The 15,070-nt window shown below is 34.5% G+C and overlaps 2 protein-coding genes across 2 annotated transcripts; both read left to right on the top strand.

Annotated features, from left to right (window-relative positions):
• Positions 1–408: 408 nt before the first annotated feature.
• On the top strand, positions 409–5,545 carry LOC120332325 (cilia- and flagella-associated protein 337-like). Its single transcript, XM_039399543.2, has one exon. The coding sequence runs from the start codon at positions 746–748 to the stop codon at positions 4,271–4,273; it is 3,528 nt and encodes a 1,175-aa protein (XP_039255477.2). The 5' UTR covers positions 409–745; the 3' UTR covers positions 4,274–5,545.
• On the top strand, positions 5,526–14,983 carry LOC120332331 (inositol polyphosphate 1-phosphatase-like). The gene is made up of 7 exons (XM_039399554.2): positions 5,526–5,791; positions 6,150–6,301; positions 6,671–6,801; positions 8,001–8,184; positions 9,890–9,962; positions 10,584–10,845; positions 11,914–14,983. Exons 1-7 carry the CDS (start codon positions 5,597–5,599, stop codon positions 12,105–12,107), a joined length of 1,191 nt encoding a protein of 396 aa, XP_039255488.2. The 5' UTR covers positions 5,526–5,596; the 3' UTR covers positions 12,108–14,983.
• Positions 14,984–15,070: the final 87 nt, after the last annotated feature.

Below are 15,070 nucleotides of genomic sequence, written 5' to 3' on the forward strand. Positions count from 1 at the left end.
TGGGTTAGGAATGATTTAAAAATTTGAATTTCCAGTGCGATCTGCATTCCTAACCCAAACCTTAGCTGGGTACATACTAATTTTTAAGCGTTGGCAGGAGTGTTTTTTGGAAGAGGATTTGTACAAAAGATCTTAAACCTGCAAATTAGACAACGTGATAGATGTATTCATCGAACCTTTGATAAATTAAATGAATAGTGGCGAATCAATAATACTCCGAAGGGAAGACAATAAACGCCAAGCCGAACACCGGTAGAATCGATATATAGTCTCAATTTTAAGCACATAAAGAAGTGGTTTGTAATCTCTAGGCCAGAACTCACATGGTAGAATCGTTTGGGCAGTGACTGTGTACCGGTACAAAAGTGACAAGATTCACAACAATGTCTCATGCCTAATTTATAATCATATCGCATGTGGTGAAAATATACTGTGAAATATACGCTACGATTATAGACTTGAATCTGGATCGACCAACCAAACTAAATTTATATTTTATTTGTTGGTGAGATTCGTTTGGAATAAAATATATAGATTTAAATGCATTTTTTCAATGCAAACTTTGCTGAATCAGTTCAGTATTTTGGCTTGCGTTGTCATGGTTATTTCACTGGACGGCGTCTTGTGCGCACGCTCTCAGTCGATCTTGATTCCAGCTAGCGTTCGTTGGGTTTAGTCTATTTGGGTTGGGTTTTGCGTTTGTCCGTGAGAGCTTTTCGTCTTTGGTTGGCATCTTTCCTTGCTGATGTATAGGCCAAATACAGCTGATTATGGCGACAAAAGGTATGCTCCTATCATTCGCCCATCATCTGCTAGTGCAAGAATACAATCCGATGCGGTAACAATCACTCAAGACGTTTCCCGTCCGGCCACAGCTGCAGGGCACGCTGGTTTAACCACAATCAATAAATCGGCTGAATATGCACAGCGATCCAGGCCTTCGTCGAGGGAAGATAAGTGCAGACTGGTCAAGCAGGACCGTAGACTGACTCTCAGTGAAATAGACGGAATAGGGGAACATGCTGCAGAACTGACGAGACTCAACACACCCCAATCAACAACAGGGAAAATTAAAGTAGAGGAAAGAATAACTCTTGAACAGCTTCATGCAATAAAGGCAGCTTTTGAAGCTGCAGATACTGATGGAAGTGGAACTTTGGATATCGATGAGTTCAAAATGGTGGTCAAGAATTCTCTCGGAATCCGAGGTAGGCACGAAGAACAAATTATTGCTCTTTTCATGAAAATTGATTCTTCCTCGGATGGAGAAATCGATTGGGATGAGTTTTGCACGTACATGCAACTCGAGTACGCTGAAAAGGAAGAGGCATTTTTGCGATCAAAAAGAGTTATGTTTACTCTTCCTGCTGTGTGTTCCACAAGCCATTATCATAAATCTCCTGTATTGCGAATGTTACATATTGGCGATTCTACTTTCATGTGCTGTAGCAAAGAAGGTTTGCTTTCGTTTTGGTCTCACGATATGGAGTTGAAAAAATCGAAAATGATTACTATTGATTCAGGTGGAAGCTCATCATTTTCTATCAAACCAAGTATTTGGGTTACTGATGTATCAGTTCTAGCCTCACAGAATAAGATAATCATCGGGACTGGTGATCGCGATATACACTTTTACGAGCTTTCAACTCTTGATCTTTGCTGTCGTGTGACGGGATTCGACAGTATTCCTTTGTGTATGGATGTTTGCGGAATTGATCAAGACGAATGCATTATAACATACGGAGATGATCAAGGCTGCGTAGGTATCATTGAAATTCGTAAATGTGGGGAAACATTTAGATTATGGAAAAAGGCACCTTTGATCAATGGTATGCCGACTGTAATAATACAAGAAATAAGTTGCGAAAGCCATATTTATTATATCAAATGGAAAGTTCATGGCGATTGGATTTCTAAGTTAAAATATTACCACGAATTACATTCTGTCGTTTCATCTTGCAATCAAACTGCAAATGCACTCGTTCGTGGCTGCACAAGGCCAAGTACATCTCTGAATACTGTTCCTGGTCGTGGTCTTTCTGCAGTGTTAAGCAATCGTCAAGGTCAAGCATCGAGGCAAGGTCGTAGGCATCATGGTCGTCATTTACCTGAAGGAAAAAGAAGACAAGATGCTGACCAATCTGTTTTTAGTGTTTATAAAGGTGTTTCCACATTCGATTTTTGTAAGGAAAGAAACATCATTGCTACTGGAGGCATGGATCGTATATTGCGACTTTGGAATCCATATATGCCACAAAAGCCTACTGGATATTTACGAGGTCACAATACACCTTTGGTATTTGTTGCCATGTCAGGAGTGGATGACAGAGTCTTCAGTGTATCTGTTGATAAAGTCGTTAAAGTATGGGATCTCGTGGAACAAACGTGTTTGGTTGCTCTCAGTCCCAAACTTCATAAAATAACAGGAGAAATATTGACGTGCAGCTATACCGAATCGTGTAAAGCAGTTGCGATTGTAACAGATCATATCTCCCTACTCAAAATTAGTCAAAAAGTTTATGTTCAAGCTGAAATGCCAACGAGTCATAGCGAATCTGTAACATGCGTTGGTTATAATTCAAGCTTCAACCATGTTATTACATGCTCGGAAGCAGGAGTTGTGAAATTATGGGATTTTGATAATGGTTACCCCATGTTTGAGTTTAACAAAGCACATGGAGATGAAGCCGTCACTTGTATGACGTTTGATCGTAGTGGACGACGCCTTGTCACTGGAGGTAGAGATGGTACAATAAGAATTTGGAATTACAATAACGGACATTGTCTACGTACTCTTGCTCCAGAAGGAGAAAGACAGGAAATTTCAGCCTGTTTATATCTTGAGACGAATAAAAATAGCTTCATATGTGGAGTTGGTTGGGATAAAAAAATCAACATCTATCCAGATGACGTACAAGATATAAGAGCTCTTCAAAGACCAGAAAATAAATGGCAAAATTATGAAAAGTTTTGTCACGATGAGGATATTGTATGCGCAGCACACAGCCCCCCTAATTTCTTAGCGACAGCGTCTTATGAAGGTTTGATAAAAGTTTGGAATTTTGTTTCAGGACATATTCTTTGTTCCTTACCGTATCCAGGGAAACCTTCTTCCGAAAGTGATGGGGATTCAGGTTTCGAGAATGAACAAGTACAACAGGCAGTTAGTAAACTTATTTTTATAAAGAAAAGAGTTGAAGGCAAAGTCCAGGCTCCTCTCATAGCTGGTTGCACAAATGGCACTTTGATATTTTGGAATGTACAAGAAAGAGAAGTATTCGCTCATTGTGCGGTAACGCTAAATTCTTGTGCTGTTACTAGTATGGTCCTTACTGAAGATGAAGATGTATTATATATTGCTGATGAACTTGGTTTCATAAGAGTTTGGAATATAAGCCAATATGCTCATGTCCAATCAAAAAAGCGTAATCAATTACAAAATCCACCTAAATTGTTACGAGGTTGGAGATGCCATATTAAAAGAATCACATCAATATGTTTAGTCGAACAACATGCTACAATATTAACCTCCTCTACTGATCGGACAGTTCGAATATGGAAACTAACTAGCGAGTATGTTGGCACTTTTGGGCAAAGTAATCCTTGGGATCTTTATGATGAATCGACTTGGTTTCATCCCATGGTGCCACAGGAGGTTTTATTTGATCCTTTGAGCATGCCAGATCATCCTATACTTAAAGAACATCACACGGTAGAGGAAGTTGTCCACGAGGAAAGTTTGGAACCATCGGATAGCGAGGAAGAAATAGAAGAACCGAACAGGGGGGTTAAAAAACAGGGTCAATTTTTACCCATATTAGAAGAAGACGAAACTGATAAAACAAAATTATCTGTCGAAAAGCCCAGCGTTAAGGCGCCATCGAGACGAAGCTCTCATACTGTACGAGGCATTGGAGAAGACGCTTGGCGTCGACGTTTATCACGCCGTTTATCTCGTATCATGTTAACGACCCCAAATGGCATCAACAAAAATGAGGAACAAAATTTACTCAATGATGTTCGACGAACCATGACTAAAAGCGCAGGAAAAAGATTACGTCATGAAAGATTATTGTCGCAGCAAAGGCATTTAAATTTACATTTAGATGCAGGATCGCATGCATTTCAGTCTCTAAAATGTTTTGACCTGAAAGACCCTTCCTCAGATATCTCTCAAGTCTATACGGATAAATCTGCCGGAGACTCGGTCCGTTGGAATAAAGATAATATAAAGGAGCACAATGAAGAGATACAATCTGTAACTGTTATTTAAATTTAAAATTATTTGTTTTCAACCAAATGAATTTTACAATATGCCATTGAAAGCCAGACTTTCTATGCACTTTACTTTCATTGTTTAAAGAAGCCACTGGTCGAAGATTCTTCAATACTTGTTCGAGTGGTTTTGAAAAGCACTTTACTGCCCGTAGCGCAGCACTTAGAAAATTGAAGCACCACCTCACTGTATAATATTTAACCATAATTCCATTTATGCTTGCTGCCTTTTGTTTAAAGCATTTACCAAGGCTTATAATGAGTAAACATGTTTTTTTTTACCTATCCAAGCCAGATTTCTTACAAACTTTTGAGTTTTGCTCAAGGAAAGATTCATCCAGATATTTTTTTGATGAGTAGTTCTATTAATTCGAAGCAAATCGCTTGCACTTTTTTTATGTTTTTTTACATATTGTAGATATTACCTATTGTATTCACTGAATTTTTTTCTTGCCATAGTGTTCAGTTGCACTTCCATGAATTTCTGTGAAGCAAATTTAAAACATGACTTGTAGTTCTATTATATTTCATTAATGTTTAAGTTTTATCGAGAACTGTTTTACCTACTTACTGTTCCGTTTGATTATTTTATTTATATGTTTTGCACATGATTAAAAAGGTACTGAATAAGTTATATTTCAATACACTGAAGTGTCCTTGGTGGCTTTTTTGGTCAAAATATTATTTGCAGATTTTTATGAAATGCTTCCAGGCATGGCAGAATCATTTTATGTGAATGTCAACTACATTTTCTTGCTTGCCTCTCCAAAGACTCTTCAACACTTTCGGCCCCCTGCCTTTCTATGAAAATACCTAGCTCTGCAATAATGAAAAAAAAAAATGAAAGCGAATTAATTGGCACCCCATGGGGGGTCTGAGAGAGAGTTTGAGAACCCATGGGTAACAACCAGGGTAATGTTTACGCCTCAATTTTGTATAATTGTAAAATTATGATGAATTTGCCTAATGTTTTAAAGTTCATACCGAAATAATTGTTTGATTTTCCATGTTTAAAGATTTTAATATACTGTATGTGAAAATTTTCGGAAAATTTTTTTAAAGTTTTTATTTTCAAACCTAATTGTACTGAAATAGAAAATGCATTTATACTTTTTCATTTTAAGACTGTCTAATTAATAATCTCACATGACAGAGTGAATAGAAAAACCAAAGCCTCTCAATGTGGAATCTGTCCTATTTTTAATAGTAATTAAAGTATATTGTTTTTCTGATATTTGATATGAAATAAAATTTGGTTTATTTTTTTTAGGTTTTTTAAACTAGATTTTATATTATATCGAGATTAAATTGTATATTTATAATGGCTGATAATCTTCTTTGCACTCTTATACTGGCATCAGAAAAAGCTAGTCGAATCGCTCGACTTTGCCGAGAAAACCAGGACTTATTTTCGTTACTTATACAAGAAAAAGGTGAAAAATTCAATGAAATTGATTTTAAAACATTAGCTGATGTTTTTATTCAACAAACTGTCACGAAAGAAGTTAAAACGAAGGTATTTTTAATTTTTGATGATTATCTATTACGAATAATAAATATATCTAAAGTTATTTACTCATAAGAGCTGACATTGCACCAAATATTTTTTAGTTAAAAATTTGATTTATTGTAGAATACAAAACATGGCGACTGTAATTTTATATTGTTTTTTGAATGAGCAAGTGTGTTTCGTGGATTTTGATCTCCCGAAATTCAATTTATTCTTGCAGTTAAAATTTTGTTTTGCATTTTGTGGGATGTTGCGTTGGGGTTAAACATTAGACTAAACTATCTCAGCAGTGCAGGTTAAAATTGATACATAGTATAATATTTAGCTTGAAATTCCTTAATTAATATTAATTTTCTTTTATTAGTTTGGAAATTTGGCTGATTATGTTCAAGGTGAAGAAAACAACCAATTTACTAATACTTTGGGAGAAACGGTATCAGTTGAAATTGGGTCCGAGGTGAAAGAAACGTCCGATATGTTGTCAAAAGTACTTGCTGGAAACGATGCTGCTGCAAGGTTGGCTATTACAATGCTTATGGTAGGATAGGATATTACATATTTATCCCCGGGAGAGGAAAGTTGATAAGATGGCTCAATCATATGACGAACCACAGCCTTCCGTCCAGTTTTCAGTCGGTATGGGATTGGTTAGCTAGTAATTAGTTTTGGATGCATGGATTCGATGGTGGAGGAAGCCGTCGTCTACCAATACAAATTTCAGATTTTTTCCATGTTTGAAATGTGGATTTGATTTTGGCTTGAAAAAATTATTGTTAACCAAGCCTGATCTGCATTAAAGTTTTTGGCAACGTAAACTTGTATCAAGTATGACCTTATATAAAACTGTACCCCTATTTATGTACCATGCTTGATGTTATATTTTAGGGTTTTAGCTGAAGCAGCTCATGAAGAAATTTCATTAGAAATAGAATCATTAGTTGAACCTGATGTTTTGAAGGATATTGCGTCGAGTAATCTGGATCTAGAAAACATTGGAATATGGATTGACCCCATAGGTGAGTAAACTTGATCAAAGAGTGTGTCAGACTTAACGTATACCCTTGCATATAGGACAAGCTTAAAATTAAAAAAAAAATTGGTGAACTAAGGGATCAGTTTATTTCCGCATAACTATTTAAGAGTGAAATATGTATAAATACATTGTGCAAAAAGACATTGTTCGTGTTTTATATCTTCATTTTGGACTATTATGTTAAGAATGGTTGATGTATTGTGTATCTTTAGCCAACCATATGGAAAATTTTCTTATTGCTAAGCATACTATGTCAGCTATTTATTGATTTAAGACATTCATTGACTTCCTGTTCATGTATTGCTTACAATGCAATTTTCTCAACCAGACATATACTATGGTAGATATGCATAAAAGTCTATTCTTATGTGTGAAAGTATGACAGTATGATTGACTCCAAAAGTGAATGGGATTACAATTTTAGTGCATTGTGATTATATCAACAGTCAACACATATTTGAAAATAAATAATTTCTAGTTGAATCGTTGTGAATCGTTCACTGCTGTATTTTAACAATGCCTCGTTGTACTGTTTGGTCCAATACCGTGCTACCCTCTGGAAATATTTTCCTATTTTATACTTCTTGAATTTACTGACAAACAGATGACAGAAACTCTGATGTATTATTGTACTTGACCAGTAATGGATATTTCATTGAGATCTGACTTCCTTCTTTAACTTCCTTGTTTATTTCTGTAACAATGGCCAATCAACAATAATTTTACAGTGACATAACAACTGAAATTTTAACAGTTGGGCAGTTACTTTTCCCACTCCTAACAAATTTCAGAGTGCTTTCCACTGTTTGTCAGTTTTTAGTTATGTCAAAACTTACTAGGACCCAGCACAGAAATTTTGCTAGACTAGACTAAAGTTGGCTACCAGTACTTTGTAATGAAATATAAATATATTCTATAGAAGTGGTGATTTTATACATAAAAACAAGTTTCCAAGCTCCAATTCATAAAAACAATTGCTGAAGCATAAGTAATTTCCCAATGGCAAAATACAAAAATAATTTCACTAAGGGGTTAAAGGCCAACCAAACATAGCCATGGAAACATCCAGCACAGAATAACCAGGGTTCCACCATCAGAAGAGTTGCCCTGTTTACCTACGAAGGTTTTTCTCCTTAAAATGGTTGTCATATCATCATAATAATTATCAGTATTTTTTACCAGATTGTACATCCCAATATGTCAAAGGCATAGAAGATATGGTTCCAACTGCTCATGGAATTTATGAAGCTGGCCTTCAATGTGTTATGGTTCTAATTGGTGTTTACTCACTTGATGATGGAAAACCGATCTTAGGTGTTGTAAATCAGCCATTCTGTCAAAGAAACGTCAATAACGGACAAAAAAAGTGAGATTGAAGGCTGCTTTGTTTAACCAGATGCAGAAGTATCTAAGCTTTGAAATATAATGTATAGCCTACAATATAAAAAAACTGAAGAGAGGTACAATTTTGTGCTATTAGGAATGTATCAAAAAAAAAATAGGATAGGATTTTCGTGTGTATTTCCGGGAGAGGACTTCGAACTGATAATAGGACTAAAATAAGGAAAATTGGAAAAAAATTATCGCCTAACCCTAACCTGTTACCCATGTTACGTTCCGATGTCCGCCATCTTGGTTCGCATACTTCGGGAGCACCGCTTTATGATATGCAAACCACAGCCTTGGGTTTTTGATGCATTGGCTTGTTGGTGGAGCAAGTCAACCGACCAGCGATTGCGTTTCTACTCTCAACAGGCTTTGTGCCGTTCGATCATAATTGCTCTAGAATGAATAAGGAGTTTTAAATTGCTGTAAAAAATTTTCTCTCCCGATTCATAATATTTCAAAGAAAACTTTTCATTCATCTGACCCTATAGTAATATTTTCTTATAGAGATGCCATTGCATCGAAGCTCTCCAATAAAAATATTCATTTTATTCTACAATTTGTACTCATAAACATAACTATTCATTATGAAACAAAAGAATGTAATTTAATCGGCGTCTGCCTCTGTTTGGGAGGCCATTTTGTAAGGTTATTTATTCAAACCTAAAAAGAAAGCATTCTCAACATTTGTACATACTATTTATAGTTCTTTTAAAAGAGTGCGTATGGATAGCTATGTTGCCTTGTTTTGGGTGTCTACTTTTACATGCTTGATACATATGTTATTATAACTAAAACAAGAAAAATGACAGGGCTCTACACTTACAGTCTATTTCAAACACCTTACAAAAGATAATCAAATAGATTAATCTAAAATAACTTCTAGTTGTTATTTTTTTCAATTATTGAATATTATTTTAGTATTGGCATTCTGCACATCTTGCTTAACATTAGGAAGACATTTGCCATAGTATCTCTGAATACCTTGAGTGGGTTTGCAGGTTTGAGTCCCGTGGGAGATAATTATGTTCGACAGGACCGTTGGACTGCTCACTTTTGTAGGACGGTTCTACTAACCGCTGTTATATTCCATCAATTTCATGAGTGTGAAACAATTTACTGCTTAACTATCCCCATACTCGGCATGAACATGATACCTGGAGGATTGGCCTTGCATATTATTACGCCGACTTGTTGGCTTTTCTCTTGCTCAAGATAAAATATGAAAATCCTATAGTTTATTTAACATCTGAATGTAAAAAGAACCAAAAATATCAGAAGTGGAATTTTAGTTGCATAGTGAGTTTGAAACATAAATTTAAAATTGTGAAAATTAATGATAGCCTTGTCTGAGAAACTCTCAAGAGGTTTGATTAGTGAGGATAATCTGTTTCAGCATGTCAATTCTAATCACATTTAAAAAATTTTTGCCATGTCTCTTGGGTGTTGTTATTGTGTTTTATACCTCAAGTTTTATATCATCTACCACTTTGAATTGGTAGATACATTTGTTGGATGGTATTCTCTCTTGGATTTCTACATTTGAGAACTGGCCGTGTATCATAGTCCGTGTATCATAGTTGTTCTCAAACTTTCACGATTTGTGGGCCATTCTAAAGAATGACACACACGGTGCATATCGAGATAAAAATTGTTGAACAAAATTTTCTCTTTTCATAATTTAGATGGAAGAGTCGTTGCATCTGGGGTTTCTCTTATAACAACATCAATCGAAATAATTTGAAGAAAAATAACACGGTAAATAATTATGCGTAAAAAAACGATTATGATTAATATATATTGATTTAGGGAACTGGTATCTAACCTGAGTCTAATTGATTGTCTGTCATTCTAGGTTTTGAATAATTCAATGTTGGTGAATTCCTGACTAGGCTTGCATATTATTGATATTATGCACATATGAAAAAATGTGTGTGTGTGGAACATATTATCTACATTCTTCAGTGCCAACATAGCTGGAAAACGTTCCAACATAAATAAAAAAAACCTTATTAAGCAATTGAATTACATCAGCCATAGTGTATCATATTTCAAAAATTAACGGGATTTGAATCGAAATTCTCAATTCTTCGGGAGTTATAATTCATGACTTCCAATGGTGATAATGAAGACATTAAATTTACCAAGCGTTTTTAACAGCTATTGATGTAGGCTTCCATAAGTCAAAGTTACTATTCGATTTTTTCGAAGTTTGCTGATGGAGTCAAGATTCAAAATTTTTCTAGTCTGATGCGAAAGGAGTCTGATTCTATTGCATATCTTCACAACCTGTTTTCCATATCTAGTATTTTTCCCAGTAGCATTTATGTAGCTGTGTGTTAAATACTTAATCACAGAATCACTTTCTTTTAACTTCAGATCCATAATGAGAAGCATGTTGTTGTGCTAAGCTCACACGACCCAGAAGCAATGTCCGTAATGAAGCCATTATCCTCAACTATAGACACCTGCCTATCCCGAGGTGCGGGACACAAATGTGTTACTGTAGTGGATAAATTAGCTGAACTATTTGTTTACACGTTCGATGGAAGTTACAAATGGGATACATGTGCTCCTCATGCCATTTTACGGTCTTGTGAAGGCGGCATTGCAGTCTTAAATGAAGCGATTGAAAAATATGGTGAATATCTCATATTTTAATATACGATAGGCCTATAATATGAAATATAAAGCAGAGAAATGCCCTTTCTTCAAGTCGAGTCGGGCATTAAGTTTTCATTGTTTCTCTCAGATTAACAATTTTTCGAAATCCATAGAGTTTTCTGTAATTTATATTTGACAGGTTATAATAAATAGACAAAAAACGAAAACATAAACCAACTAGCGAATCTGAATGTACAGAGCCTCATTTTGATAGGGTGTATAAAAGTTTAACATACTCTTATAGTCTTATATATAAAGCAGTCGGTCGGGTACAAGCTATTGATCTTTAATTATTTTCAAGTTTACCTTTCGGTGATTCAATGCTCGTAGTGTTGGGACTTGCGATCAATAGTAATTCAACTTTTGATTTTTAGATCATGTAATAAAAAATTCATGGATTTTAAAATTTAAATGTAAAAGTCTGCCCAATTTTATATGATGTTTGGTAATATATATATATATAGAACTTGTGATGTTGCTTTGATGGTTTGTTCTGAACTTATCCATAATTCATTTTAATGTCGAAATACCACACTGATGAAATATGCATTGAAATTGGAGTTCTTATAGTAATTTGATGATTTCAATGTTTCAAATTTCTGGAAATATCATCAGTTGGGTTATTCAAATATCTATAATTGTCAAATTTTGTTGCTCTAAATTTCTGTTTTTACAAAATATTATCTTATTATACTTTTTTATACCCAAATTTCGAGCAAAACTAGTTACAAACAAATAGCTAGCAAAAAATGAAAACGAGCTAAATTTTATGCCTGAAAATCTATCTGAGTGAAAGAAATGTCTGGATGGCTGTTAAAATTTCATTTGTTATGTCACTTTTGACACCTTGCTGATTAGTGAATAGCACGGAAATAAACAAGGAAGTCGATGCTAGGGAAACATGCATTAGACAAATGCTCAAATAAGGAAATTTTTTTTTGAAGGGGCCAAGGGGGGGGGAGGGGTACAGATCATGGAAGATTGAGAACCATTGCCCTAGACCCGAGGTCAACTGTTGAAACAAAAATATTTCTTACATTCTCAGATACAACTGAATCTGAAAATGATTTTTTATCTGTTCTTGATTCCTGCCAAGTAAAATATAACGAAGCATCAGAATCTAACAAGAATCATAACTGGAAGGCGAACTCAGGCGGATTGCTTGTTTATAATGGAACATGTCGGAGTAATGATGCTATGCGTCAAATTTTGAAAGCATTTGCAAGTACTCGATCATAGCAACGTGTATGATGTTATTAAAGTCAAGTTCGGGCCATATTTGGATTGACCTGAACCTTGTGAAAACACACAATACACAAATTAGCATTGTGCACTGTTTTCTTTTTACTTTGAATTTTAGGAATGCTATCTATAATAACATTTCAGTTTTATGGGGTTACTTTTAATATTTTACTGAGTGAGTTGTGCTTATAACTGGTTTATATATTTAATCGTTGTGGAGTTTTTGAACTGTCAATAATTTGGCGCTCCAGAAGTGTATACCAATATGGAGGTAACTAATTTTGTTCGCCTACTTTACATCAAGTTGTATAAGGGGACTGAAACTTATGGGCAGGGGGTGATATTCACTTGGCTAACACAGACAATCCCCGAACTCGTAATAGAACTAAAATAAGGAAAATCCGAATAAAATTATGGTCTAAACTTAAACCCTTACCTGGTACACATACTATGGAAGTACATAGCATTAGAGTAGTGTGTAAGGGTATGACACCTATGTAGAAACTATTTAATTTTGAGTTCAAAAAATAAAATTTAAAACTTATCCATATTATGAAAAAGATGCATTTCAGCAATTCAGATATTGAAGCCAAATTAGACATTTTGCCAAATTTTACCAAGCAAACTTTTACAATGTAAATGTAACTGAATTTCAAATATATTGCAGAGGGAAATTCGTATAGACCTACGGTATATATTTTCTACTATTGTCACAACCCTATTACTAAGAGCCCTATAGTAGTGTTTTGATTTATAGGGGAGATCTTAACCTTTTCTCAAGTTAATTCTCGACGAATTTTAAAAGCGAAATCTCAACTCCGTAGACTGTATATTCTAGTGTGTTATAAGTGAACCATGAAAAAAGGGACCTAAGAATGTTTCCAGTGACTGTGTCTGTATATTCTAGTGTATCGTAAGTGAACTATGAAAAAAAAAAGAACAAAAATATTGTTTTACAATATATGGTCAACGGCTATGTACTTTCTTGCTAAAAAGATTTACCCCCATGCATGTCATGTTACAGAACACGGTTTTATAACTATATATAAGAATGAAGAATATCATAGATAGAATAGTAAACTGTTTTGTTGTTGAACGAGTGTAATTCATTGTTATGAGATTTTAGTGAAAATTTTTTCATCTTTATATATACTATACACACCTATTATTGCAATAAAAATTAATTTTTAGTTTGGAAATTCATTCACTCGTTCACCCACCGGTTGTTATCGGCTGCTGATTTTATCATGTTACTTTTTTCTCGCTGCAATTTTTTTTATTATTTTAAATCATCATCATCTGCAAGTCGTATATTTATTCAGTATTTGAAAGAATTTTGTGTTATTGCGATATATCTTTAATTATTTTTTTCACAATTGTCATTTTCTTGCCAGTCTGCCAGTCTAGAGTTTTTACGATGGAAATAAATTCCATTTAAATGTCGCATAAATTTAGTGTTGTTCCCATTGTACTGATGAGTATTCTTTACTGAAAAAAGGGAGCTCCGGAAGTATGTGCATCAGGATGGCGCACAACCTGAACATAGTATGTGTACCAGTTTAAAGTTCAGGTTGTGCGCCATCTTGGTGCACATACTTCAGGAGCAGCAAAAAAAGAAACTATTCAATTGTTAAGAATTTTAGATTGACTACATGCTATGTTGGGATATTTGGCATGTTTTAACATGAGCCAGAATTCAAGTCTTCCTGTGGTGATGATAAAAATTTTCTATAGGCACTATGAAATTGACTAAACATTACAGACAGATTATTAAAGATAGCTTACGTACTTTAAAGTATCTTTTTCGGAGCGTGGAGTTGATTGTTAATACGACTCCTAAGCCATGCTTGTAACAATACAAAAGGCCAGGGTTTGCAATATGATCGAGACATATTATCCCTCAAAATCTTATCGTATCTTACGTTTACTAATAACTGATTCTGCCTCAATATTTTTTAAATTTAATAGTGTGCAGTCTATATATATGATCCAAGACCTTTTTTCTGCTATAATATTTCTATAGTTCGAACAGAACCCAACTGTTTTCTTCCGATTATATTCATGTGCAAATGTATTATCGACTATTAGTTTTTGAGTTTCTATTCACAATTAGAAGACTCTTCAAACTTGGGAGGCCCAACTCCACGGTGGAGCCAAGAATTTTTCTCTTGTGCGAGATTGGTCATCAAAAATTCTATTATATTTCCCTGTGTTATTGAGATTTACTTCGCAAAAAAAAAATTGGCTGTGCCAACCAATTTCGTTGTTATCATTTTTATTCAAATGGCTGACTTATTTATTATGCTCTAAATTCCATTAAACTATGTTGATTATTTAAGGATTATTTTAATTATGGACAGATTCTACGAGTTTAGAATTTGGGAATTTTGAAATATTTTTAGTTATGAAGAACTAATAACATCTGGTTTATTATCTGGCTACTGTTGTACTTGCATTTTCCACCCAAACTTATAATCGTTGTGGCAAGATTAATTCACTATTCTTTCAATTTGGATTGAAGTGGCATCTATTGTTAGTTCAGATAATGCTAGAACAAACTCCCAGCGTTTATTGACATTTATATGTTTTATTCAGACTTCAGTTGTCACAATTATCTTGCCATTTCTTATGGAATTTTTATATTTACTCTGATTTTATCTTGCCATTGTATATATTACTACTACACAATAAAAATCCATAAGCTGTGTGCATTGTGCAATCAGACCTATTGGCTGTTAGTCAAACATGACAATGGTCTCTACCTTTTTATATTGTATTCATCTCATGCAGCTCAGATGTGTTTTATTGTATATTGTTATTCAGATGTTGTTACACGTCATCATTTATATCACATGAAATAAACTTATATCATACAGTCTGGTAACTCCAATAAACTTAAGAGCGATAAGGTATGCAGCTCTCATCTCTCAGTGGTTAAAATCAGGCTTTCCCAAGTTTGA

The sequence above is a fragment of the Styela clava genome, chromosome 13, assembly GCF_964204865.1.
Source record: "Styela clava chromosome 13, kaStyClav1.hap1.2, whole genome shotgun sequence".
In the NCBI taxonomy this organism is placed as follows: Eukaryota; Metazoa; Chordata; class Ascidiacea; order Stolidobranchia; family Styelidae; genus Styela; species Styela clava.

What these genes read in the sequence shown, in the direction of transcription:
- LOC120332325 (XM_039399543.2), top strand. Translation starts at nt 746, where the DNA reads ATGTATAGGCCAAATACAGCTGATTATGGCGACAAAAGGTATGCTCCT.
- LOC120332331 (XM_039399554.2), top strand. Translation starts at nt 5,597, where the DNA reads ATGGCTGATAATCTTCTTTGCACTCTTATACTGGCATCAGAAAAAGCT. An exon ending in GGAAACGATGCTGCTGCAAG is followed by an intron (nt 6,302 to 6,670) that starts GTTGGCTATTAC and finishes GTTATATTTTAG; the next exon opens with GGTTTTAGCTGAAGCAGCTC. An exon ending in TGAAGCGATTGAAAAATATG is followed by an intron (nt 10,846 to 11,913) that starts GTGAATATCTCA and finishes TTACATTCTCAG; the next exon opens with ATACAACTGAATCTGAAAAT.